This window comes from Lycium barbarum, chromosome 5 (genome assembly GCF_019175385.1).
Source record: "Lycium barbarum isolate Lr01 chromosome 5, ASM1917538v2, whole genome shotgun sequence".
In the NCBI taxonomy this organism is placed as follows: domain Eukaryota; kingdom Viridiplantae; phylum Streptophyta; class Magnoliopsida; order Solanales; family Solanaceae; genus Lycium; species Lycium barbarum.
The window spans coordinates 119,641,331-119,668,451 of NC_083341.1; the positions used below are offsets into that span (position 1 = coordinate 119,641,331).

Genomic DNA, 27,121 nt, shown 5'->3' on the forward strand with positions numbered 1-27,121 from the left:
TGCCAAGCAGGAGTTAATTTGATAAGAGAAAAATCTGTAAAGGGCTAAAAAAAAACAATTTGTTTTCCACTACATTACCAAGTAGGAGTTAATTTTGACAAGAGAAAAGAAAAGCGTTTGACCGCCAGGAATTGAAGCTATACGTTGACCTGTACAGAGTGCCCCACCCACAAACTCATCTGTGAATGTCAATTCTATTCTTTTGTAGTGTCAATGATTAATTAGCATTTGTTATCATTGTCTAAAGAAAAAGAGTCCCTTAACCATGGTTAAACCAAAGCAACCAAATAATTAACCAAACTTACTTTCCATGTCCCCTATATATACTAATCACTCCGCATGCAATTCTCTCACGACAAGAATCCATTTCGAGACGTTTCCAATATTTTAGCTTTTACTAGTTATTTTACCTGTACTTTTTACAATTTTAGTCCCAAAACATGAAGTCCTTCATCTTATTTTTCATAGTTATTTCTTACTATGCTTATCCATGGCCTTTCACTCTTGCAACTCTCCTCTTCTCCCTCTTCCTTTTCCTCTTAAACTTTTGGTTAGTGCCTGGAGGGTTTGCATGGAGAAACTATAATCACTATCAAAACTCTAAAAAGCTTCATGGTCCTTTTTCTTGGCCCTTCTTGGGATTTCTACCTCAAATGAGGTCTTGTGCTCACCGGAAACTCGCCACGATTGCTTCATCACTAGGTTCAACTCGACTAATGACTATAAGCCTTGGTGCTACTCGAGTTATCATCAGTAGTCACCCTGACACTGCTAAGGAAATCCTATGGGGTACCTCATTTTCAAGCCGTCCGGTTAAAGAATCAGCTAAATTGCTCATGTTTGAACGAGCCATTGGTTTCGCTCCCTATGGGAGTTATTGGCGAAACCTAAGAAGAATTGCTGCTAATCACATGTTTTCTCCTAGGAGAATTTCAACTTTTGAGGGTCTTCGACAACTTATAGCCCATAACATGATAGGAGAAGTTGTCAAAGAGATGAATGAGAGTGGTTTTGTTGAGGTTAGAGGGTTGTTAAGAAAAGGGTCTTTGAGTAATATCCTTGAAAGTGTGTTTGGGAGTACTTTAGGGTTAGAAGGTGAGAGACTAGGGTTAATGGTGAAGGAAGGATATGAATTGGTTGGAGAATTTAATTGGTCAGATTATTTTCCTTTAGGGGTTTTAGACTTTTGGGGTACTAAGAGAAGGTGTCATAAATTGGCAGCTCAAGTGAATGAGGTAGTTGGTGGTATAATGAAAGAAAGGAGAAGAGAGGGAGAAGAAGTAAACATGAAAAATGACTTCCTCAGTGTTTTGCTATCTTTGGCAAAAGAAGATCAACTTAATGATGCAGACATGGTGGCTGTCTTGTGGGTAAGGATTTCTGCCTCTTTCAAACTTATCTGTCTCAAAATTACATACTTGAAAACGACATAAAAAAACACTACAAGTTATCATAATTAATAATTTATACTTCCTCTGTCTCAAAAATATTGTCCTCTTTTGATTTGGCACAAAGTTTAAGAAATAAAGAAAGTTTTTGAAATGTGTGATCCAAAACAAGTCTTAGATATTTGTGTGGCTATAAATCATCTTATAAAGTTAAATTATTTCTAAATATAAAAAGGGGGACAATCTTTTTAGAACAGACTAAAAAGGAAATAAGGACAATTTTTTTTAGACAAAGAGAGTATTATTTAAAAGAGAAAAGGACAAAAATGGTCCCTTAACTATGATAGTAGGTTCAAAATAGTCCTTTAACTATGCACTTAACGGTTTTGGTCCTTTAAATTTGCCATAAGTTAACAAAAATGGTCCCTTAACTATGAGAGTAGGTTCAAAATAGTCCCTTAACTATGCACTTAACGGTTTTGGTCCTTTAAATTTGCCATAAGTTGACAAAATGGTCCCTTAACTATGAGGGTTGGTTAAAAATAGTCCCTTAAGTATGCACTTAACGGTTTGATAATGTCAGAAAATGATGTCTCGAAACACAAAGACCGACAGACTCTATCGATTAAAACTGAGGGAATCCATCGACTAAATAAGATACATTAGACTTTAGAAATAAATTAGAAATAGCAGAAACTAAAAAAGTTGTCACTACCAAAAACAAGCGAAAAAAATGATGGACGGAAACCGATGGATAAAATCGAGGGACACTATTTTTTTTTTAATTTTTATTGTTTTTTACGAAAACCAACGGAAGTCCATCGGTTATTTTTGAGGAAAAATGCGCAGAAGTCCATCCTATAACCGACTAACGTCCGTCGATTTTGTCCCGAGTTATTTGACCGATCTAGAGTTCTCACTAATTTTTCCCTTTTTTTCATAGTTCTCGTTAAATCTAACAAACAGAGTTCGATGAATATTTTGTCGAGACTAAAACTGTCAACTTATGGCAAACTTAAAGGACCAAAACCGTTAAGTGCATAGTTAAGGGACTATTTTGAACCTACTCTCATAGTTAAGGGACCGTTTTTGTTAACTTGTAACAAACTTAAAGGACTAAAACCGTTAAGTGCATAATTAAGGGACTATTTTGAACCTACTATCATAGTTAAGGGACCATTTTTATCCTTTTCTCTTATTTAAAACATGTGAAAATTTGCAATAAAAAAAAAAGTCATTTGACTCTTGAAATCTGAACGCCGTCACATAAATTGGATGGAGGGAGTAATACTTTTTAATTGTAAAAAAAAAATTATCAACTCTTTGAACATGTCTAGACTAGAGTACACAACTAGGTAGATAGTTAAGGATCTTTAATTTGATGCTTTAAAGTCAAATGACTCATCATTAAAAGTTAACTTTGTGTCATATCGCGTCTAAACTACAAAAATTTGCTTACTTCGTCAGCAGTAAGTCTACTGCATGGGGAATTGACCAAGTATATAGTTTTAGATACGTAGCCTAAATGTTTCTTTTTTTTTTTTTTTTTTACTTTTACTTTTTGCATCTGTGAAGCTTTTGATTTCCTTCCTTCGTTCCATAATAAGTATCACTTTAACTAAAAACATGAATATTAAAAAATCAATAATATAATGTAAAGTTTATTAAATTGTCTCTATATAATAAAAATAAATTATTTTTTTCGAGCATGCACAAGTAGTAAACTTTTTGATATTGAGAATCCAATAATACCAAATCACTATGTGACTTTTCCAATCATCATTTAAATATTACTTTAACTTGTCGGTTTTTGTTCAAGGATAGAATTGAAAAAACTAGCTAATTTATGTCTTGATTTCCTAAGGTGACACTTATTATGGGATAATTTTTTTTCTAATATGACACTTATTATGAAATGGAGGGCGTACTAAACTTGTATGCCACTTGTAACTAAGAGCCTGTTTGGATGAGCTTATACTTATAAGCTGCAAACAGCTTATAAGCTAAAAAAAATAAGTCGGGGTAGTCTAACTTTTTTTTTTGGCTTATAAGCTGTTTTCGGCTTATAAGCTGCTTTAGATAAGCTAAGTCAAATGGGCCGAATTATTTTTTGAGTTTATTTTAAGCACAAAATGACTTTAAGTTGGCCAACCAAACACTCAAAAAAGCTAAAAATAGCTTATAAGCAACTTATAAGCCAATCCAAACGGGCTCTAAACCTTTTATTAATTCTAAGATTGCCCTTTTAGCCGTCTGTAGCACTAAAGTGGGGCCCGTGAGTAGAAAAAGAGAAAAATAAGAAAAAGGCCAATTCTACTCATATACCTAATTCTTGATAAGTATGCTTCCCAATTAAGAAATCATGTTTCCCTTCTTATGCATTCCTCCTCTTAATATTTTTGTGATGTAGTCTATAATATTAAGATATATTATCGGAGATAATGGTATGACACCTGTTTACGAATGGAGTGGCATTTGGATTAGAAAAAAACACTTCGTTTTGCTTTGATTTTGTTTGGTCATTTCGTAAAATTATGTGTGTATATTGTTTTAGAATATAATTGTCAATATTTGAAGAACTCTTTTTGGAAAACCATCTAATGATTGTGTTTTGTTTTCGGAAAATCAAATAGTTGCATTTCTGAATAACAAAAAGTACAATTCTTTTGTTTTCTAAAACAAGCAATATTTGAGAATTGTACAACTAAAATAACAACGATTACACAGTCTCGATTTCAAGCAAGTTGAGATCAAATATATAAGTTTTAAAGGTTCATAGTTCAAGAATACTTCACTTTGTGGATATTTGTTGTTGTCTCATTTTAATACACTAGATGGCCTATGCCCGTGCTGCGCACGGGCCCAACACTTCAGATTATAGTGTATCTATGTGTATGTAGTTCTGTTTAAATAATAATATATATATATATATATATATATATATATACTATGTTCAAAATACGATTAATATAACATTATAGTTTGTGCTCCGTATCTAAAACTTTATTTTATTCGTGTTTGCTACGAAAATTTATTAATACTTTTTAAAAGAGAAGACTTGTTTAAAAGAAAACTATTTTCCTCTCTTTGAGATAAAATAATAACAATATTTAAGCATCAGTTGATATTTTCAATTTTAATTCGATTAATTTAAAAGTGTAAAATACTTATTATTTTTTATCAAATTTTGATTTGGATAATTCTAATTCACATTATTAAATTAATTTTACATGTTTGAAACGAAACAAAGTAGAAATTAATTTTCTATTTAAATGAAGAAATGCTATTTTTTAATTTTTAGTAAATATTTTCGGTTTAACTCATTTTACTTGTCATGTTGTCTTTTGCATGGTGTTTTAAGGAAACGTGAATTAGAATTATAATTTGACTAATTTATTTTATTCATTATTTGATCTTCATTTGATATTAATATCTTTTCACATTTATTAGAGTAAGAATAAAAATAAAAAAGTAATTAAATTGTATCTTATTTTTTAAATATATATATTTTAAGTATATTTATTTTAGTAAACATAATAAATAAATGACATGGCGGAATAGCAATAAAAAAGTAGGACCGAACACAGACGACGATCTTGCCTTTGTAAACCGGCTCTTCTATATAGTAGTAATAGTAAAGTAATACATATAATTTTTTTATCAAATTTTGATTTGGATAATTCTAATTCAAATTATTATATTAATTTTACATGTTTAAGATGAAACGAAGTAGAAATTTGATTTTCGATTTAAATGAAGAACTTCTATTTTTTAATTTTTAGTAAATATTTTTTGTTTAACTCATTTTACTTGTCATGGTTTTTTTTACACGGTTTTTTAAGGAAACGTCAATTAGAATTATAATTTCACTAATTTACCTTATTAATTTATTGATCTCCATTTAATATTATTTTTTCTTTTATGACATTAATCTCTTTTCACATTTATTAGAGTAAGGAAAAAATGAAAAATTAATTAAATTCTATCTTATTTTAATATATAAGTATTTTAAGTATGTTGCTGTACAATAATTTCATTTGCTCCCACTAATGGGTTAATACGCATGTGGTAATGAATCCATCATTATTGATTTAATTGTTTGATTTTCTAAGCACTTTTTATTTTAACATTGTTTGTTTTTTTAATATGAGATTTTTTTTTTAATATTGCTTGATTTTATTAATATGGGGTCCACTTTTTTTCCCGTGAGTTTGAATGTGGTGGGTTCCACTTTTTTCTTCCCCCCTTTTTTTTAAATACTGGTTGGTGTTTAATATGGGGCCATGAAGAACTTCTATTTTTTAATTTTTAGTAAATATTTTTTGTTTAACTCATTTTACTTGTCATATTGTTTTTTACACGGTTTTTTTAAGGAAACGTCAATTAGAATTATAATTTCACTAATTTAGCTTATTAATTATTTGATATCCATTTAATATTATTTTTTCTTTTATGACATTAATCTCTTTTCACATTTATTAGAGTAAGGAAAAATTGAAAAAGTAATTATATTCTATTTTATTTTAATATATAAGTATTTTAAGTATGTTGCTGTACAATAATTTCATTTGCTCCCACTAATGGGTTGATACGCATGTGGCAATGAGTCCATCATTATTGATTTAATTGTTTGATTTTCGAAGCATTTGTTTTTTAACATTGTTTGTTTTATTAATATGAGATTCACTTTTTTAATATTGCTTGATTCTGTTAATATGGGGTCCACTTTTGTTTTCCCGTGAGTTTGGATGTGGTGAGTTCCATTTTGTTTTCTTCCTTTTATTTTATTGCTCGGTGTTATTTAGTATGGGGCCCATCCTTTTTTTTAAGGGACAACAGACGATGAAGCATGGGTGTAAACCCATGCTTTATATAGTTTCTTTTTATTTTATTTTTATTTTTATATTGCTTGGTGTTGTTTAGTATGGGGCCCACCCTTTTGGACATTATTAGTTTGCACTATTTTTATGCATATAATATATATATATATATATATACTATGTTCAAAACACGATTGATATAACATTGTAATTTGTGCTCCGTATCTAAAACTTTATTATATTAGTGTTTGCTAAGAATACAAAGTCTGCACTTTTTTTTTTTGACATTGTTTATTTTTTTAATATGAGATTCACTTTTTTTTTTATTTATATATATTGCTTGATTTTGTCAGTATGAGAAACTATGTTCAAAACACGATTAATATTACATTGTAGTTTGTGCTCCGTATTTAAAACTTTATTATATTAGTGTTTGCTATGAATACGCATGGTGTTTAATATGGGGCCCATAATTTTTTTTAACATTTTTTATTTTTTTAATATGAGATTCACTTTTTTTTTTTTAATATTACTTAATTTTGTTAATATGAGGTCCACTTTTCTTTCCTGTGAGTTTGGATGTGGTGGGTTCCATTTTTTTTTTTTTTTTTTTTTAATAGTGGTTGGTGTTTAATATGGGACCCACAATTTTTTTTTTTACAATTTTTTTTTTTACTATGGGCCTGTTTAATATGGGGCCCAATTTTTTTTTTTCATGAGGGGCCCCACAACGGACGACGAAAAGCACCCAACCGGTGCTTCTAATATAGTAGTAATGTCAATTCAAATTGAAAGATAGTATTGATACTTAAGTACATATTTCTTTCTTTTGTACAAAAATTATACTATATGTCTTTTCGTTTGAGAAGTGTACAACTATAAAAAATGAATTAATTCTTTTTGCTTGAAACGTATATTATGTAGGAAATGGTATTTAGAGGAACAGATACAGTTGCCATCCTTCTAGAGTGGATCATGGCAAGAATGGTTTTACACCAAGATATTCAAGAAAAAGCACAAGAAGAGATTGACAGCTGTGTTGGTCATAACAGGCAGGTGCAAGATTCAGACGTACAAAACCTTCCTTATTTGCAGGCCATAGTGAAAGAAGTTCTTCGATTACATCCACCAGGCCCACTTCTCTCTTGGGCCCGTTTAGCAATACATGATACTCATGTTGATAAGCGCTTTATTCCAGCTGGTACAACTGCAATGGTTAATATGTGGGCTATTACACATGACCCAACAATTTGGGAAGATCCATGGGCCTTCAAGCCCGAAAGATTTACCGATAAAGAAGGCGATGTCTCGATCATGGGCTCGGATCTTAGGCTTGCTCCATTCGGGTCAGGACGTCGGGTTTGCCCCGGACGGGTACTAGGTTTGGCCACGGTGCATCTATGGCTAGCCCGACTTCTTCAACAGTTCAAATGGGTTCCAAGTCAACCTGTTGATCTTTCAGAGTGTTTGAAGCTTTCCCTTGAGATGAAGAAACCTCTAGCTTGTCGTGCAGTTAGCCGGCGTAGCGTCTAAGTAATTTCGTATCAAATAATATAAGTTTTATGGAATATATCTACGCATTAGTGGTATTATCACTCAAAAATCATATGATCAATGAGACAAAGTCTATGTAACCTTGAAGTCTGATTAACATGGAAAGTTGATGTAACCTTTGGCAAAATAGCATAATATTTATCTTTTCCCGATATCAAAAATTCTTCTTGATACTTTATGATTGCAAAGGTAGATTCAGGAATTGCGTCCTGTAATCCAGCCAATGAGCTTAGCTCACAGTCCAAAAAAGTAAAATAAAGATAAAACTTATAGTATTTTAGAAAGTTGATGAATCATATACTCTTACAGTTAAACAACTTGATTAAAAATAAGTAAAAAAAAGGGAGGGTTAAACATGAAAACATTAGCCACACATCTTATAAATGAAATTGTGAAAACCCCTTCCTTTTCCCAAAATTACGTTAGCAAGCCACTACATCACGCATTCCGCATTGCTCATGAGTAAACCATAGGTTAATTCCAGATGCAACCGTGGTAAACAAAGTCAGATGAATGAGAAACAACGTCTATGTAGCCTTGAAGTTTGTTAACAATAACTTGCAAAGGAGTTGATGTGTGAACTTGTGGGAAAACATTAACATAATTATGGTACCCTTGATACTTTATGATGATTGCAAAGGCAAGTTTAGGATTTGCTCCCCGTAATCTAATGAGCTTATAAGCTGACTATCCCCCAAAACAAAATAAAAATTGGACTTAATATAGTTTAGAAAGTTGATGAATCAAATAACCTAAGCTTACTATAGAAAACAAATAGAATTTACAGTTAACAAATAGGAAATCCCAAAAAAAGTTAAAGCTTACGGACTAACAGTTGTTGTCAAAAATAAAATAACATAGAATTTAGGGCTCGTTTGGTACAAAGGATTAGGATAAATAATCCCGGGATTATATTTGAAATAAATTATTCCACGTTTGGTTGAGATAAAATGATGGTAAAACTAATCCCAGGATTAGTTATTTCAGGATTGTAATATTATTTTATCCCTGTGGGAGGATGAAATAACTAATTCTAGAATAAGTTATCCTGAGTAATTTGTTTCCAACCAAACGACCCCTTACAGTTAAGCTTACTATCGTAAACATATTTTTTAATTAAAATAAAAATAAAAATAAAAATAAAAATAGGGAAACATTAGCCACAGCCGAAATAGTGAAAACCCCTACTTTTCCCCTAAATTACGTTACATGCCACTGCATCACGCATTCCGCATTTCCTAGTTAACCATAGGTTAATTCCCATGTAACCATGGTTACTTTTCACGACTATATAAACCATAACTCTCACTCTTCTCCCGCCATCTTCTTCATTTGCTCATCAAAACACTTTCTGAAAATCACTTTTCTCTTCAAAATTCTCCAAATCGTTTCTCTCTGTTCAAAATGGTAAACAAAAGCTATTTCACTTAGTACTTCGTTGAATAAATAATTACTTCACTAATTACCTAATTATCTCTAATTTGCAGGTTGTAGCACAGAAATTGAAGGAATCGGAGATCACTGAGCAGGATTCACTTCTACTAGTAAATAATTCAATCTCATATTTGCTACTAAATGCGTTAATTAAGAGAGCTGTGTTTTATTTTACCGTTAATAACTTTTTACGTTGTTTTACGAGCTTGTAACGTCGATAGCTCAATATTTCTGTATGAAATTATATAGTTTATACTTTGAATTAGTTTTGTATGTATTTTGAGTTCATTCTTCAGTGATTTTATACTTATATGTGTTTGAGAGTTGTATAGTGACGAGTGACGACGTTACATGAACTATAGTGCCGATGTTACGTAAATAACATTATCTCAGTTTTTTTTTTTTGTCTCTCGATCACTTTTTGATGTTTTCGATACTTTGATTTTTACATGTAAGTCATAATTTTTGTACTTGTTTATGATTGAATTAGTTTTGTATGTGTTTTGAGTTCATTTTTCAGAGTTTTTCGACTGTTGTAACCTCTTTTGTGTTGAGATTTATTTCGTTCAACCAATTATTGATGTGTGATGCAAATATAAATGAATAATCTCTGTTTGTAGCTGTTAACATCCGATCTAGATCGTTGATTTGCATTTTTGCTTTTGGTCATTGTGGATCGTTGATTGAATCTGTTTGTATGGATAAAAAATGAGATGTGTAAGACATGTTATAGATCAATAAACGTGATCTAACTAGCTACTAATTAGTATAAGTTGTTAAGTTCATCTGTTTTTGAAATTTGCATTGTCTCCTGGAATTGTGTGCTTCTAACTTTTTCTGCTAACTTTGTGTATGTATTTTGAGTTACAATTCAAATGAACAACTATATATTGTACTGTCACTGCGCGGTAAATTTATTACAGATTGCCTCCTAAGTAGATCTGCTAAAGCTTAATTTACTGTGTTCATGTGAAATCACTTTCTGTCTGTCACTTTGTAAAATTTTCAGTATAATGTCACAGAGTTATTGGTCAGCAAATAGAAACTTCTGTATGTAGTTATTAAGTACTACCACATGTTAATTATCTGGATTCACTTTTTTCTCCATGGTTTGCATAAAACAGACAAGGAACCTTCTGCGTATTGCTATATTCAACATTAGCTACATCAGAGGCCTCTTTCCTGAGAAATATTTCAGTGATAAATCTGTTCCAGCCCTAGGTAACCTTTCTGTACAAAAAAATATTATAATATCCGTCTATTCGGATTTTCAAATTAATTTACTGGATACTTACATCACAAGCAGAGATGAAGATCAAGAAGCTAATGCCAATGGATGCAGAGTCACGTAGACTTATTGATTGGATGGAAAAAGGTATGTGGATCTTTTGTTAGTTTGCTAAACTGAGCCTTGTTATTTTCTTCCTTGTCATTTCTTACCCCAACTTTGTTATCTGTTCCTAGGTGTTTATGATGCATTGCAGAAGAAATATCTGAAAACGCTTCTGTTTTGTGTGTGCGAAACAATTGATGGACCAATGATTGAGGAATATGCATGTAAGAAAAGCCAAGATGAGTTGGTTAAGTGATGACTTCAATTAGATTGTATCATATTTCAACCGGCTAGATTAACTATCTAGGACATATCTGTTGCCTGAGGGAAAGAAGAGCTGATACTTTCAGTGTTCTGGCTTGTGACAATAGCTTATACATTTAGTTGTCTACTTGCAGTTTCTTTCAGTTATTCAAGTTCCGACTCTGAAGAAGTGTCAATTAATGTCAATCGTATTGGAACGAAGAAAGGGGGAACATTCAAGTGTAACTCAACCACTGAAATAACACCCAATCAAATGAGGTAGCTATAGGTCTAATGATTTTTTTTTTCCCAGTGTCATGGTGGTTGTTTTTTGGATTACAAGAACCTTTTGTGTTGAGAGGAAAGTCTGTTTCAGGAGTTCTGCTTGTAAAATGGTTCGTACATTGATTCAGTTGATGAGAACTCTTGATAAGATGCCAGAAGAGGTAAATCTTTATATTGTTCCTAAAAAGCATGACTCCCTTGTTCATTGACGTTTGACAATTGTCTACTATCATCTTGTTACTAAATTTCAATGTTCTTGGTTTTTACTCAGCGAACTATACTGATGAAACTTCTTTATCACGATGATGTCACGGTATGCCCTTTGCTCAATTTTGTTTTTTCTATTTTTCCACTTTTAGCTCGCCTCTCTATGTTTGAGTTTCAGGAAAATGTAAGACTTTCACATATTGTCGCATGTGCGTGAATTCTATATTTGCATCTATAAACACTTGCCTTTAAACAACTGCAATTATTATCATCCCTTTTTGACATTCAGGAAATAAGATTTCTCCTTATCAGAAGTCCTCTCGCTTCTGTAAATATGTAGCTTATGCTAATTTTTGAGTTTGAGCCCCAGATTGATTCCTGTAATTGTGTCAATAAATGGTTCTCGGGCTGCTGATGCACAGAAAACACTGTTTAGCCATATCAATTTTCATAGAGTTTTCCTAGCTTCCCTATTTCCAGTTCACCTTTTACATATCATTTTGCTTCAAAAGTCACTCAGCTTGTCAATATTTTGGTCAAATAAATTTCTTGTAACAGACTTGTTGGTTGTGCAGCCTGCTGATTATGAGCCTCCTTTCTTTAGAGGCTGCACTGACGAGGACGCTCTTAATCCATGGACGAAAAATCCTCTGAAATTGGAGGTTGGAAATGTCAACAGCAAGCATTTTGTGTTAGCTCTGAAGGTGTGGGGCATCACTGGATAATGAATAAAACTAGTTTCCTTTCCAGTAGTCAATCAGTTCACTCTTGATATCTTTTCTTCCACAGGTTAAGAGTGTGCTTGATCCCTGTGAGGATGAGAATGATAACAATCAAGCTGATGTTATGGACTTGGGAGCTGATTCTGCCGAGAATGATGACAGTGCATCTGATAGTGAGGTGGAATTGGTTCCCCTTGCCTCAATTATTTATTAAGCTTGACTTTATTTACTATCCTTTTTAAGTATATTTCATGCACTGACTTTGTTAAATATCCATCAATTTCAGTTCAGTGATTCTGAGGATGACCAATATATTGTTGCACCAGTTGGTAATGCACATGCCTCTACCCAACCTTCTTATACATGCATTCATTCTGTCAGTATTATTTGAATATCATAAATTTAAAAAGAAACACTCTTTTTTTTTCACAGAAAAGCAAAATGTTCAGGATAAAGGTGATATGGTTGATGAAGGTACTTTTATTTGCGGCAAATACTATCGACTTTCTTGCTGAACCAGGTTATCAAGAACTCTAATGCGTTTATTGGTTTTTCAGATGATACTCAAGATCCTGAAGAAGATGAACAACAATTTGGCCGGGTTAAGGACTGGATCAGGGCACACCACCTTGACAGAATTGAAGTGACAGATGTCCTCTCAAATTTCCCGGACATCTCAGTGGTAAGATACTTCTGCTGGCTTTCCTATCAAGTGTCGGGTTCTCCATCATTTACTAGCCAGTCCTACACCTAATATTTCATCCTTATTGCAGGCCTTGGTTGAAGGTAATGAAATGACCTTTTAAGCAGATGATGAAGGTGTTCTCAACCTGAATTTCTATAGAGGAGAACAGTGATATAATACCCTAGTACCAATTCCCAAAGTTTTTGTGCAAAACAAAATAGTCAGATGATTAAAGGTATTCTTTATGGGGTTTAAGCTGTCAGAAGTTTCTTAATATGCCTTTTTGATTTTAGATATTTTGGAAAAGCTTGTTAAAGAAGGAATTCTTTCAAGTGCTGGCACAGACACTTACATCATTAAGAAGCAAAAGGTTTCTTATTGATTTTCCTTAATTCATTAATTGTTTACGTCTTTACTATCTTGAATCGTAATATACTTTTTTCTAACACCCAAAATTTCATATTCCTCACATGCAGAAATTTGACTATGAGTTTGATGTGAAAGAAGAAACAGATGGCCAGCAAAACCAAAATGGCAGCCAATCTCAGCATGGCAAGGGTGAAGATTTCATGTACATGAAGGTAAGACCTGATTAATATCCTTTGAATTGAGCTTAAAAGTATCTAATGGATGCGTGTAATACTCTTCGGAAATACATCTATCCTCTTTACTTAATTTGGTCTATATTTTCTAATCTATTAACTGTATATGTGGATTTTGCACACCTACTTTTCCTCTTTATCTATATGTTCTTTCTGGGAAGTGGTCCTCTGAAATAAAGTTCATTACCAGGGGATTGCGATTCACACTACTGCTTTACCTCGTGACTTACTCCTTCACATTTCAGTAATATATATGAAGTGATTATACAATGCTTATCTCTTAATTTCTACTGCTCCTTCTCCTTCCTCCTTCATATTCAAGAAAAGAACATATATTTGTGCACGATAATTAATCTAAATGAAAGGGGGGAGGGGGTTACTACCTGCTTATGTGGGCGTTTATAGATTTATAGATAAAGGAGTCATACAATTTGGGAGCTTGAAGAAACATATGTGCAAAATACACAGAAATAATATATTATTTCCTCCCTTGAGGTTTTTGGGAAGAGTACATATCCCAATAATATCCTATAGACTGAGGAGGCAGAAGTTTCGGATTTTCATTTAGCAACTTAAACAAAGGAGAGGAGTCCGGTGAAGTTAAAAGAGGAGTATGAATATAGCAACTCCCTTTCAACTGCTTAAATAAAAATATTGTGAGTAGTTCGCTAATGCTGAATTGCATGAAGTTGGATGTTAGTTACTGGATTGCATGTTAACAAAGACAGTCTCTTCGTTTCAGGCTTTGTTTCATGCTCTTCCAATGAACTATGTAACTGTTTCCAAGCTCCAAAGTAAACTGGAAGGAGAAGCCAACCAAACTGCGGTGAAGAAGCTAATTGATAAAATGACACAAGATGGATTCATTGAGGCTAAGAGCTACCGCAGACTAGGTACCCTCTGGCAAACCGTATTTCCTGCTTTATATGGAGAAGAAAGACTGAGTACCAGTTATTCAATGATGGATTAATTTTGTCATCGCAGGGAAGCGTGTGATCCACTCTGACCTGACTGAAGAAAAGCTGGCTGAAGTTAAGAAGGTCTTAGCAAAAGATCCTATGGTAATAGTCTTGAATTAAATATAAGTGTACCAGTTTCATGCACTTCTACTATTTTATTAACTCTATCTTTAACTACGTTAAATGATCAGGATGTTGACATGCATGAATCAGGTAATGATTCCAACTATCTGAATTTTGATAATGTTTAGTCAAGTTACATCTATACTTATCATCAATTAGACCACAAAATCTAATATTACTTTATGGCTACTAGGTAACAACTTTAGAGATCTATCCACTTGTGGTGCTCTCCACTCTATTGGATCGGATCTCACACGTACTAGAGGCAGATCTGATGCATACCGGAATGGATCTGTCATGAGTGATCAGACTGTCTCCAAGAGAAAGGAGAATGAAAACACACCATCAAGCAAGGCTGAGGTTGGTTCATTTGTGGATTACCTCAATCATCTGCAGTAACAACTCAGTAATTAGTTTATCACCTAACGAAACTGGAGTAACAAATAGATTTACATATGGTGTTTGTGCAGCCTGTAGCTTCTCGGGAGAGTTTTGTTCCTGGTAAGGAGAATGGAAGAGTTAATGGAAAACCAACCCAACCTGATGAGTATGAAATTGTCTGTGGCAGGTCCAGTCAGGACAAACGTCATAGGAAAGCAAGCACGGTATGAGATCAGTCTTACCAGAAAATCTTAATTAAGAATCCTGGCTGAGGTATTTGGGAAATATATCTAACTATTCTTCTGTTCCCTTTTCTCTATCTACAGGTAAAAGAACCTATCCTTCAGTATGCGAAACGCTCAAAATCTCAAGTTGCTTGATGGTCTCTCAGCTTTAGTGGTGAAAATCTGGATAGTTTCCTTACTAGTGTAGTTGTACTTAAAGTAAGAGGATAGTGTTCTTTTGTCATCCCAACAGTTTGTATTGGTTACTTCTTTGAATTTTCCCTTGCTAAATTGCTTGTGGACCACAGCAGGCAAGCAATAGGATGTGCTGACACAATCAAATGCAAGTATGCAACAGACAATGATGTTATCTCTGCTAAATAAATATATGTAGCTTATCCAAATTCCAACTTCATGTTCATGTATGATGTAAGTTCTCGCTTGATTTTTTTTGATTTGGAATGTGAGCATGGTAATGTCGTTATATTTCATATTGTGTTTCCAGTTTGTGACTAAAAGTAAGATTCAAGATAGATATAAGAAATGATATATTTCATCCTTCCTTGATGGTGCCACATCTATAGAGTAGAGTGCTGTCTGTCTTGTTTGTTACTGCTTTTTTATGTACTAAATTAATCTGCAATAGATCAGAACAAGATTCAAATGCTTCCCTTCATCTGCCTTTCCTGTTGACCTAACTCCTAGCTTCTTGGTGTACTAATTTGAAATGATTTTTTCTAGTTTTTGGATTAAACTAAAATGTTTCCCATTGATTCATATTACTTTACTACTATTAAGAAGCACCGGTTGGTGCTCCTTTTTCGTCGTCCGTGGTGGATCCCCCCATAAAAATAAATAAATTTGGGCCCCATATTAAACAGGCCCATAAAAAACAATTGTAAAAAATAATAATTATGGGCCCCATATATATTAAACAACTAATATTAAAAAAAATTGTGGGCCCCATATTAAACACCATCCAGTATTAAAAAAGAAAAAAGAAAAAAAGTGGAACCCACCACATTCAAACTCACGGCAAAAAAAAAAAGTGGATCTCATATTAACAAAATCAAGCAATATTGAAAAAAAAAGTGAATCCCATATTTAAAAAACAAACAATGTTAAAAAAAAATGTGGGCCCCATATTAAACACCATGCGTATTCGTAACAAACACTAATATAATAAAGTTTTAAATACGGAGCAGAAACTACAATGTTATATTAATCGTGTTTTGAACATAGTATCCCATATTGACAAAATCAAGCAATATATATATATATATAAAAAAAAAAAAGCAGACTTTGTATTCTTAGCAAACACTAATATAATAAAGTTTTATATACGGAGCACAAATTATAATGTTATATCAATCGTGTTTTGAACATAGTATATATAAAAAAAAAAAAAATTGGGCCCCATATTAAACATGCCCATAAAAAAAATTGTGGGCCCCATATATATTAAATAACAACTAATATTAAAAAAAAAGTGGGCCCCATATTAAACACCATCTAGTATTAAAAAAAAAAAAAAGTGGAACTCATCACATCCAAACTCACGGGAAAAAAAAGTGGACCCCATATTAACAAAATCAAGCAATATTGAAAAAAAAAGTGAATCCCATATTTAAAAAACAAACAATATTAAAAAAAAAATGTGGGCCCCATATTAAACACCGTGCGTATTCGTTGCAAACACTAATATAATAAAATTTTAAATACAGAGCACAAACTACAATGTTATATTAATCGTGTTTTGAACATAGTATCCCATATTGACAAAATCAAGTAATATATAAAAATAAAAAATGAATCCCATATTAAAAAAATAAACAATGTCAAAAATTAAAAAAAAGTGCAGACTTTGTATTCTTAGCAAACACTAATATAATAAAGTTTTAGATACGGAGCACAAATTACAATGTTATATCAATCGTGTTTTGAACATAGTATATATATAAAAAAAAAATTGGGCCCCATATTAAACAGGCCCATTAAAAAAAATTATAAAAAATAATAATTGTGGGCCCTATATATATTAAACAATAACTAATATTAAAAAAATGTGGGCCCCATATTAAACACCATTCAGTATTAAAAAAAATGTGGAACCCACCACATCCAAACTCACGGGAAAAAAAAAGTGAACCCCATATTACCAAAATCAAGCAATATTAAAAAAAAAAAAAAAATTGTGGACCCCATATTAAACACCGTATTCGTAGCAAACACTAATATAATAAAGTTTTAAATACGGAGCACAAACTACAATGTTATATTAATCGTGTTTTGAACATAGTATCCCATATTGACAAAATCAAACAATATATTAAAAAAAAAATTAATCCCAAATTGTGGGCCCCATATTAAACACCATCCAGTATTAAAAAAAAAAAGTGGAACCCACCACATGCAAACTCACGGGAAAAAAAAAATGGACCCCATATTAACAAAATCAAGCAATATTGAAAAAAAAAAGTGAATCCCATATTTAAAAAACAAATAATGTTAAAAAAAAAATGTAGGCCCCATATTAAACACCATGCGTATTCATAGCAAACACTAATATAATAAAGTTTTAAATACGGAGCATAAACTACAATGTTATATTAATCGTGTTTTGAACATAGTATCACATATTGACAAAATCAAGTTGTTATGTTCACTAAAATAAAGATACTTAAAATATTTATATTTTAAAATAAGATAGAATTTAATGCAAAAGACAACATGACAAGTAAAATGAGCTAAACCGAGAATATTTACCAAAAATTAAAAAATAGTATTTCTTCGTTTAAATAGAAAATCAATTTCTACTTTGTTTCGTTTTAAACATGTAAAATTAATTTAATAATTTGAATTAGAATTATCCAAATCAAAATTTGATAAAAAATAATAAGTATTTTACACCTTTAAATTAATCGAATTAAAATTGAAAGTATGCTTAAATATTGCTATTGTTTTATCTCAAAGAGAGGAAAATAGTTTCCTTTTAAACAAGTCTTCTCTTTTAAAAAATATTAATAAATTTGCCGATTTGGTATTCGTAGCAAACATTAATATAATAAAATTTTAGATACGGAGCACAAACTACAATGTTATATTAATCATGTTTTAAACATAATATATATTCTCTTTCTATATATATATATAATCACTATTCAAAGATAACTACATACACATAAATGCAATATAATCTAAAGTGTTGAGCCCGTGCTGCGATCTAGTCTTTTTCAGATTAGCATAGCAGTCGCTTAAAATAAAATAGATACCTGCAAAAAGATAATCGTTTGGTCGTTGTCACGTGTCCATAAACAAGTTCAATTTTCCAACTTTATCTTATCTAATTGGTAGGAAAGGTTAATATTTTTTCAATAAGTAGGTAAGGGTGATAATAATTACTCCTTCCGTCTCATAATAAGTATCACCTTAACTAAATTTTTTTATCCCATAATAAGTGTCACCTTAAGATACCAATGCATATATTGACTAGTTTTTTTCACCTTTGCCCTTGGATAAAAAGTGGCAAGATTCTTTATTCAAGGCCAAAAGTTAGATTCAGAATATTAAATTTTGAATTTCGATAAAAATGAAAGTTTTGGCCTATGGAAGATAGGATTAGTAAGAAACAAAAGAAGTAGTAGTATTCTAATATGATGGTTGGATTCCTAATGTCAAAAGATAAACTACTTGCGCATGCTCTAATCATCAAGAGATTTTTTTTTTTTTTTTTTACATAAGGATAATTTGAAAAACTTTACACTTTATCATAATTTCTTAATATGCGTATTTTTGACTAAAATGACACTTATTAATTATATTGGTTGTAAGGTCTTTTAATGCGCGACCACAAATATTGAAAATTGTTCTGTAATTAGGGAAAGATTAATTAGCAAACGGTTATTCTTAGAGCAAGGAGGAACGGTAATTGGGAGCAAGTTTCACTGGTGGTCATCAAGTTTTAACTTCATCACACAAAAGCCTATTTTATATTTTCATCACATAAAAATCATTCAACTTAAAGATCACTTTTCTACTTTTGTCACATAAACGTCATTTAGTTTTGACCAAGCTAATTAGAAAGTAAATTTCATATGAATATTTATATTTTATATCGAAAATATGACATGACACTACAAATAGTTAGTTATCTTAATAAAACATATTAAATATAATAAATTAATTTTGGAGACCTTCCCATGTTTTATTATTACATGGGGTGGATTTTTTTGGTTTGGGGGGGGGGGGGGGGTGGTTGGAAGGAAAATTGGGGAAGAAAATTACAATGTGGGAATTCGAACCCTCACCAACAAGGTGAAAGTTCGCGTGACCAACCAATTGAACTACTAGATTCCCATGACCTTCCCGTGTTTATCTTCACGACATGTTGGGGGGTGGGGGAAATGAGAAAGAGGACTATAATGTGGGGATTCGAACCCTCACCGAAAAAGTAAAAGTTAAGGTGGCCAACCAACTGAGCTACTAGATCTCCACGACCTTCCCGTGTTTATCTTCATAACTATAGGAAATTACGTTTATCTCTTTATTATTTTGATTTACTTGTAACTATTCAAAACCATGACACATAATCACCGCTCATAGATTTTGTGGTTGTCATTGAATTATCTGCTGCTGTATCAACGAGTCTTTTACTAGTTATTACAACTAAATCAAAATGAGGAAAGTAAATGAGATATGCAACCACACGGGATATTAGTGCTATGAGGCAAAATCTGGAGGGAGATTTTGAAATTATCTTAAATATAATTAATTTATTTTAGAGTGTCATCTCATATTTTCGATATAAATTTAATAATTCAAATGAGATTTACTTCTAATTTAATTTTGTCAAAATTGAATAACTTTTATGTGATAAATTTTAAGCTGAGTGACCATTAGCGAAATTTTATCCGGTAATTTGCACATTCCAGTGCCTCAGCTTAGATTGTCACGTAAATTCCAAAATTAAGTTCTTTCTTTTGAGTTATATATTTATGCTCACAAAGGACAAAGTAGAAAATATAAGTGCAAACATCGAGATATTTCCCACTGCCTTCAAACAGACGCCACGTGTCCTTCTCGAAGCCTCCGCCATGACCTAGAAACCCGCATTTCCTCAAAACACTTGATGGATTCTCCACTAAGGAATCCCCTCGTGAACCCCATACTTACAACACGTGGCACCTTCACGGCCCTTAGATTTTACTTAAATAATTCCACATCTCTTCCTTTATTACCCAGCAACTACTTTCTCATCTGTGGCATCACCAATAGCTGGACAGATCAAATTTCCTTACAAGCTGATTAAGAAAGCGAAAATATGGCTGCTGCTAATAAGGTTGTTTTTTAATTTCTTGATCTTTTATAATTATATCTTAATATCTTAATTCATTCAATTAATTTGAGATTCACTTTCCCCGTTTGATTAGTGCTCTGTCTATCTCAAATTATGATGCACCGTTTTAACTTTGATATAAAGTTTAAGAAAAAAATATTAGTGAAATTTGTTGTCTAAAATAAACCTTAGATAATTATGTGGTTTCATTAAAAGTAAAAGAGAAATTTTAATTATAGCAAGGTGATTTTTTTTCTTGGGATAGATAAAAAAGTAGAAGTGTCACGTAAATTGGGATAAAGAGAGAGGTTTATGATCTACCAATAAGGTTTGTTTTTTCATCTCTGGATCTTTTATAATTTATCTTGAATTCATCATATGATGTTCATCCAATCAATTTGAGATTTTTTTTTTGGGGCAAAATTACACTGTATGGTACCTGGGAAAATATTTACACGCTTTAGCCCATATTTTGAGTGTGTTACCCAGTTTAGTCCATATTTGCGTATATTACATCTTTTATACACTATGGTCCGGACACCACGGTTATGAAATGACATCTTTTGTACACTATTATATACTTTTATACAGGGTTGATGCATTATAATGCTTTCCTCCATTTATAATGTTGTATAAACTGAAAATATGGCTACGTGGCTGTAATATTTTATGTTGAGTTGTATATTTTTGAAAATTTCCCTTTTTTGGTTTGATTAGTAATTTATGATTGTTTGATTTATGATTTTGTAGGCTGAGATGGAGAAAAGCGGGAGTAATTTGAAACATCTAGGGTTTGTAAGGGTGTTGGCTATAAACACTGCGGTTATGGTGTCAAATCTGTATGAATATGCGAAGCAGAATTCGGGGCCTTTGAAATCAACTGTTGGTACGGTAGAAAACGCGGTAACCACCGTGGTAAGGCCTGTTTACGAGAGGCTTAAAGGTGTTCCTGATGAAGTCCTTGTTTTCCTAGATAAAAAGGTATTGAATCTTCACTTATATCGTGTTGATTGTTGCTTTCATTGATTGTATTGTTAATATGTACTCGGGAGTTTAGAAAGTAAAAAACTTTTGAATTTGTGGTCTTAAATTAAAGATATCTAAAAAATACGTAGAACGTACCAAAATGCTTTTTAATCTTGTGGTTGTGGTTGTGGTTGTGGTTGTGGTCTTGATTATGCCACGTGAAAAGTTGGAATTAAAGAGTTGCTAAAAAAGAAGAGAGTATTTATTTTATGAAACAGACTAAAAAGGAAAGTATGACAAACAAATTGAAATAGAAGCGTATTATGTGAATGGCGATGATGAGAATTTGTAAGTATGTAAGAGGAAATAGTTTGGTTTTGTAATTATTTGTCTCTCTTTCTTTTTTGTTTTTCTGAGATCGAAGAAATACGAGCCCTATACAACTGTTTCAGAAAAAGTAAATAATGAAAGGCAGCCATGAATAGTGTCAATTTCTGATAAACGAAGATGTGTTTGTGGCTTCTTCTGCTAGTAGCCTTTAGTACTTTCATGAATAGTGTCAATTTCTGATAAACGAAGATGTGTTTGTGGCTTCTTCTGCTTGTAGCCTTTAGTTGCTTATGTTCGCATCCTTCTTTGTGTTCAGGAGAAAATAAAATTTGTCCAATCAAGTGCTACCTTGACTGCTATGGTCGAAATAACTTTTCGACAGTTTTCTTTCTTAAATAGTTAGTAAGTATATATCTCTCGAGGGCAAATTTAGTAGGTAAATTAATAGACAGGGAGCTCATGCTCTCTCCGCGAAGCTAGATCTCATTTATGTATATATTTTTTAGAATTGATCTAATATTACTTTCTGGCACGCATACTACAAAAAGGCTTAGTGTGCGCTCGGTTGAAAGCTAAGTTATTTACAAGGGTCAATTCCCACTTCGATATATTATTTTTCTCCGTTCTTTAGTAGTGCACCCATGTTCTAGAAATCCTTGATCCACCTCTGATAACTTGTATTCTGTTCTCGCTCCAGGCATGTGCTTATTAATGTTCAATTAGTTGTCTTTCCTCTTCCGGAACATCCCCAATAAAGTGGGGACTATACGCCGTACTACCCTTTTCAGCAAAGCTAGCACTGATGGTGGGTGGGGCAAAGTAGTTGATTCATTAGCTATTAAGATCATCTGACCGGAATCTGATGGAACTTGTAGGTGTACGTTGAACAAATTAGTGTCAGCAACTTACAAAGATTTGTGCGTGTAGTTGGTCTTGTTCCTTCGGGATACTGGAACATCCTCTTATTGCTACATATAACCCGACAAGACCACAACTTAGAATAGTACTTCTGCCATGTGACTATTATGAGCTGCGCAGAGTGCAACTTATATTTTCACATCTAACATCAATTGGAATTTAGTTGTTCCCAAATTCTGATAAGGATATTTATAGTGTCATGTGGAAAGGAAAATGAGATGAGCTTGTTGTGGACATTGTGGTTTGATTTCCTTAATTCTTGCTTCCTTGTGTAACATAGTGAACATCTTTGACTATCAGGTGGATGAAGGAACAGCAAAATTTGATGAGCATGCTCCTCCCTTGGCCAAGAAGGTTGTCAGCAAAGCCCAGTCTGTGTTTCACAAGGCATCAGAGGTAGCACAAGACTTGTACACGGATGTACAAGTTGCTGGTCCTCGTGCAGCTATCTATCATGCTGGTGAATTGTCCAAGCAATTAGCTACTGGTCAAGTGGCAGTGTTTTGGTATTATGTCAATCATTGCCCACCTTTGCATGGAATAGCACAGATGGCTGCTCCTACGGCTGCTCACTGGTCTGAGAAGTATAATCAATTAGTTGCTGACTTGCAAAAGAAGGGGTATAGTATCGTTAGCTACGTCCCTTCGATACCTGTTGAAGAAATTTCAAAGGCATATAAACAGATTGAGTCTGCTGCAACGAAGAAAGAAGGTGCTACTGATTCCAGCTCAAGTAAATCTGAATGAGATTAGGATGATAATCTCAGTATATCTGTTAAACCCAATGTTTCTGTTGTGCTTGAAAGACTTATTAAGTTTGGGTGAGATTGGGAAGTTTGGGGGGTACCCATTGTATAAATCGTTAGATACCTTTCCGTAGCATCTGATGTGTGAATGATCTTGTGCTTTATATTCTTCTTGATAGTTTTGTTGATGCTGTAATGGCATGTGGCGCCTAAGCAATATCCTTCGATGCATAATGAAGCTTGATTTTTGCTAGTTTATGTGTAGGCGCTCACTTTATGATTTTGATTCAGTTGTCACCAGATGCAATGGCACTTCAACTAGGTGTTACCAATTTTGCTGTGTTGAGTTCCTCTGGGACAACTTATTCCAGTTTCGTTGTTTTATATTAGTTATTGCTTGCTGTAGTGTTATCTACCTTGCTTTTGATAGCAACGGAAATGGGATGTTAACCTCACCGTATGATAATGGCAATACATTTGCAAGTACTCTGGTGATATTTATTCTGCTGCCTGTGGACTGATCACTGATCTTTTGGGTTCCAACATTTGTTGTTTCATCCAATAGTTGAGAGGATGCAGCAGCAGCCAGCTTAAACAGGCTAGGCACTGGATATCACATGAAATTTGGTACGCCAGTCTGGAACTCACCAATCGTTTATCAGGTTACCTGGCTGAGAAGTTGAAAGGTTGGCAACCAATGTTGATTAGCAATGGAAATTATTTAGTGGGAAGAGGCATCAGTGTGTTAGCGATTAAATGTAGTATAATGTACATTTACTAATTGCAGCAAGTTGGCGATTAAATGTAGCTTATAGTGACCATACTAATAGCAGCAAGTGATATGGATTATGAGTATAAATAATTCAATAAAAGGATAAGAATTTTTAGGTCAGCTGCGAATGTTTTATCGCATTACCTCTGCTCCCTGTGGACGCTGCGTTTCATGCCGCGCAAGTCAGCAGATAGGCGGATTTGATCCTTAGGAGCCTTACCAGCAGTGTTGACAGCGCTCCAGTTGTTCCGGAGCCTCACTCCTGCGGTACTATTTTGTGTATGTATATTCGGGCACGGCAGCACCCGGCCCTTTCTATGTATAAGTGTACTACGTCTAGAGGCTCGTAGACAGTTATGTACAGTCAGTTAAGTACAGTTAGATATATGGTGTTTTGGCATGCTAATGTTGATATATAAGTGATAACGAAGTTTATTAGTCTATGTTCAGAATGACGCCGCTAATGTTAATGTTCAAAAAAAAAAATGGCTCTGTTTACATGGCTTGCTAAGAGGTAAAGGTAAAACGATAGACAAGGGGTGCTCGGTACAAGTATCGGGTACTCGTCACGGCCCCTAGACGGGTCGTGACAGAAGTGCTCATTTTATTATCATCCATAAACGGCTAAAGTCGTATTACTACAGGTTTGTTTCAACATAGTTGAAAGACTTGAAATTGGAAGGTTTTTTTTTTTTTTTTTTTTTTTTTGGGGGGGGGGGGGGGTGGGGTTGGTGAATTGTAACTTTTTCTTTTTCTAGTTGATTGCCTTAGATTACTAGTCGACTGCTAACTCAGTAAGTGCAGATATTAAAATGCAAAAAATAAATAACATCAAATATTTTATATTGGTTCGGATTCAATGTGAATTCTAATCCTATTCCCTTGGGTTGCAAGGGTATTCTCTGCGGCTCTTTTTGTAAGGAGGTTTGGTACAATGATTGTTTGAATGGAGCTCTTACGTCACACTTGAACTCTCGTAATTTTTAAATACAATGCCTCACCAACTATACTATATTTTTCCTCTTTTTTTTGTTTACACAATAAATCACTCAGAATTACAATACTTATAAAAAGTAGAGCAGAGAACTTGAGAAGAAAATATATTTTGCTTCGTCTTGGTGCGAGCCTTTAAATAGCATGAGCTGGGTTTGTCTGGCTCGAAGCATAGATGGCAACTCAAGAGTAGAAACATATATCTATCTATCTATCTATATCGTAAACTATCAGATCGGGTATTACTTCTATATGAAACTTGCCGACCTCATAGGTTGTAATATTTCTTTTTTTTGGGGGAGGGGGGGGGGGGGGGGGGGGGGGGAAGAAATCAAAGAATATATACACTAGTAGAGACTCTCTTTTGTTAGTGTCAAGTTTTAGTGATGGCAATTTTACTTGTGTAGGTTTGGTAATTAAATCAAGTACGAGAAGCAAGGATATCAAGGAAGTTAACTACATATACGGACCAAGGAATGAAAAAACCCACAAGTCTAGTATGGAGTCCAACAGAAGTATATGCAAAATGGGCTTACACAAGGAAGTCTCTTCAGCCCTTCGACAAGACACAAATATATGGTGTATATCTCAATAGCTAAAAGAGATATGTAATGTACAGCTAAGGAAGCACTACCAATCAAGTCAAGGAAGGAAGGAGAATATATGATCTGCCGCATTAAAGGAGGAATATTCAATCAAGTGTAACAATCTTCTTGATTGAAGATACAGTTCCATCACACAAGGAAAGACCATCAAGAAGTATCAAACAACTCTAACCTTATTCTTAGAGATAGGATCACTAATTTCTTTTTCCAAGGATCAAATCCCTTAGGTTGATATCTCTGCGTGAAGAGCCTAACCAATTATAAAAGGCGGCTTCACAAAACAAGACAAACATACTTTCGTTTCATACTCTCAAGTTCTCTGCTTTACTTTTCATAAACATTGTATTCCTCAGTGGTATAGTGTAAACAAAAAAGAAAGGAGAGATATAATATAGTTTGTGAGCCATTGTATCAAAAAGATTACGAGGGTTTGAGTGTAGACGTAGGAGCTCCATTCAAACAACCATTGTACCAAAACCATTTACAAAGAGTAGCAGAGGACACCCTTGCAACCCAAGGGGATTGGACTAGGATTCACATTGAATTTGAACCAGTATAAAATATCTTGTGTCGTTTAAATTCTGCACTTTTATTCCTGCATTACCTTATAGTCGACTAGTCTGTTCAGGTAGTCGACTGTCTGAAGCGAAAAAGTTACAATTCACCCCCTCCCCCCTCTCTTTCACTTTCAATTGGTATCAGAGCAAGGTCTCACATTTTGTTGCTTAATCGCAAGTGAGAAAAGATCAAATGGCTGGATATCAAATTCCTGGAGTAATCTTGCAAGATGGGCACTCCACAACAAGACCACCATATTTCAATGGTGAACACTACTGCCACTGGAAGGAAAGGTTTAAAATCAGTCAACAGACTATCAGGCATGGATTGTGATCAAGAAAGGGCCTAAGCCTATTCCAAATGCAGATAAAACAGAGATTGATTTGGAGTCACATAATGTCACTAAAGAACAACAGGAAACACTAACAATAAATGCTAGAGCAATAGTCTTGCTTTACTGTGCAGTTAGTGGAGAAGAGTATGCTAAAATATCTAACTGTGACACTGCCAAAGAAATATGGGTTAAGCTTGAAGTCACCTATGAAGGAACATAAAAAATGAGGGAAACCAAAATTGATGCTCTAAGACATGACTATGAAGCCTTTATGATTAAGGATGATGAGAACATTGAATCAATGTTCACCAGATTTAGCAAAATCATTGGAGAACTCAAATCCCTTGGAGTAACTTACACCAACACTCAACAGGTTAGAAAGCTTGTTAGAAGTCTATCAAAAACCTGGGAAACCAAAGCAATTGTTTTGGAAGATGGAAATCTGGATAAATTCACTTATGATGAATTAAGAGGAAATCTGATAGCATTCGAAAAAAATCATATTCAAAGATATCAGAAGGATGAAAAGAAGAAGGTAGTTGCGTTCAAAGCTCAAGTTGAAGAGTCTGATGATGACTTTAAAGAAGAAGAAGTTGCCATGATT

General features: G+C 33.4%; 3 protein-coding genes across 5 annotated transcripts; all 3 read left to right on the forward strand.

Moving 5' to 3' along the window:
* The first annotated feature begins 371 nt into the window (after positions 1-371).
* Positions 372-7,909, forward strand: LOC132641276 (cytochrome P450 78A5-like). Its single transcript, XM_060358202.1, has 2 exons — positions 372-1,370; positions 7,133-7,909. The coding sequence occupies exons 1-2, from the start codon at positions 441-443 to the stop codon at positions 7,739-7,741; spliced, it is 1,539 nt and encodes a 512-aa protein (XP_060214185.1). The 5' UTR covers positions 372-440; the 3' UTR covers positions 7,742-7,909.
* Positions 7,910-9,053: 1,144 nt separating this feature from the next.
* Positions 9,054-15,370, forward strand: LOC132641278 (meiosis-specific protein ASY1). 3 transcript variants are annotated; one of them, XR_009582792.1, is made up of 23 exons: positions 9,054-9,169; positions 9,250-9,306; positions 10,321-10,417; positions 10,503-10,571; positions 10,661-10,753; positions 10,928-11,051; positions 11,149-11,218; positions 11,329-11,370; positions 11,840-11,968; positions 12,054-12,164; positions 12,273-12,315; positions 12,419-12,460; positions 12,544-12,668; positions 12,760-12,772; positions 12,965-13,041; positions 13,148-13,252; positions 14,016-14,166; positions 14,258-14,334; positions 14,424-14,445; positions 14,549-14,715; positions 14,826-14,960; positions 15,063-15,179; positions 15,269-15,370. XR_009582792.1 is itself a non-coding variant. In XM_060358203.1 (22 exons), the coding sequence occupies exons 1-22, from the start codon at positions 9,167-9,169 to the stop codon at positions 15,114-15,116; spliced, it is 1,806 nt and encodes a 601-aa protein (XP_060214186.1). In that variant the 5' UTR covers positions 9,054-9,166; the 3' UTR covers positions 15,117-15,370. The 3 variants fall into 3 exon arrangements, 1 of the variants encoding a protein (XP_060214186.1); XR_009582793.1 differs by having other exon boundaries at positions 15,272-15,370; XM_060358203.1 differs by having other exon boundaries at positions 15,063-15,370.
* Positions 15,371-20,139: 4,769 nt separating this feature from the next.
* LOC132641279 (REF/SRPP-like protein At1g67360) lies at positions 20,140-23,508 on the forward strand. Its single transcript, XM_060358204.1, has 3 exons — positions 20,140-20,298; positions 21,046-21,276; positions 22,810-23,508. Exons 1-3 carry the CDS (start codon positions 20,281-20,283, stop codon positions 23,254-23,256), a joined length of 696 nt encoding a protein of 231 aa, XP_060214187.1. The 5' UTR covers positions 20,140-20,280; the 3' UTR covers positions 23,257-23,508.
* The last annotated feature ends 3,613 nt before the right edge of the window (positions 23,509-27,121 follow it).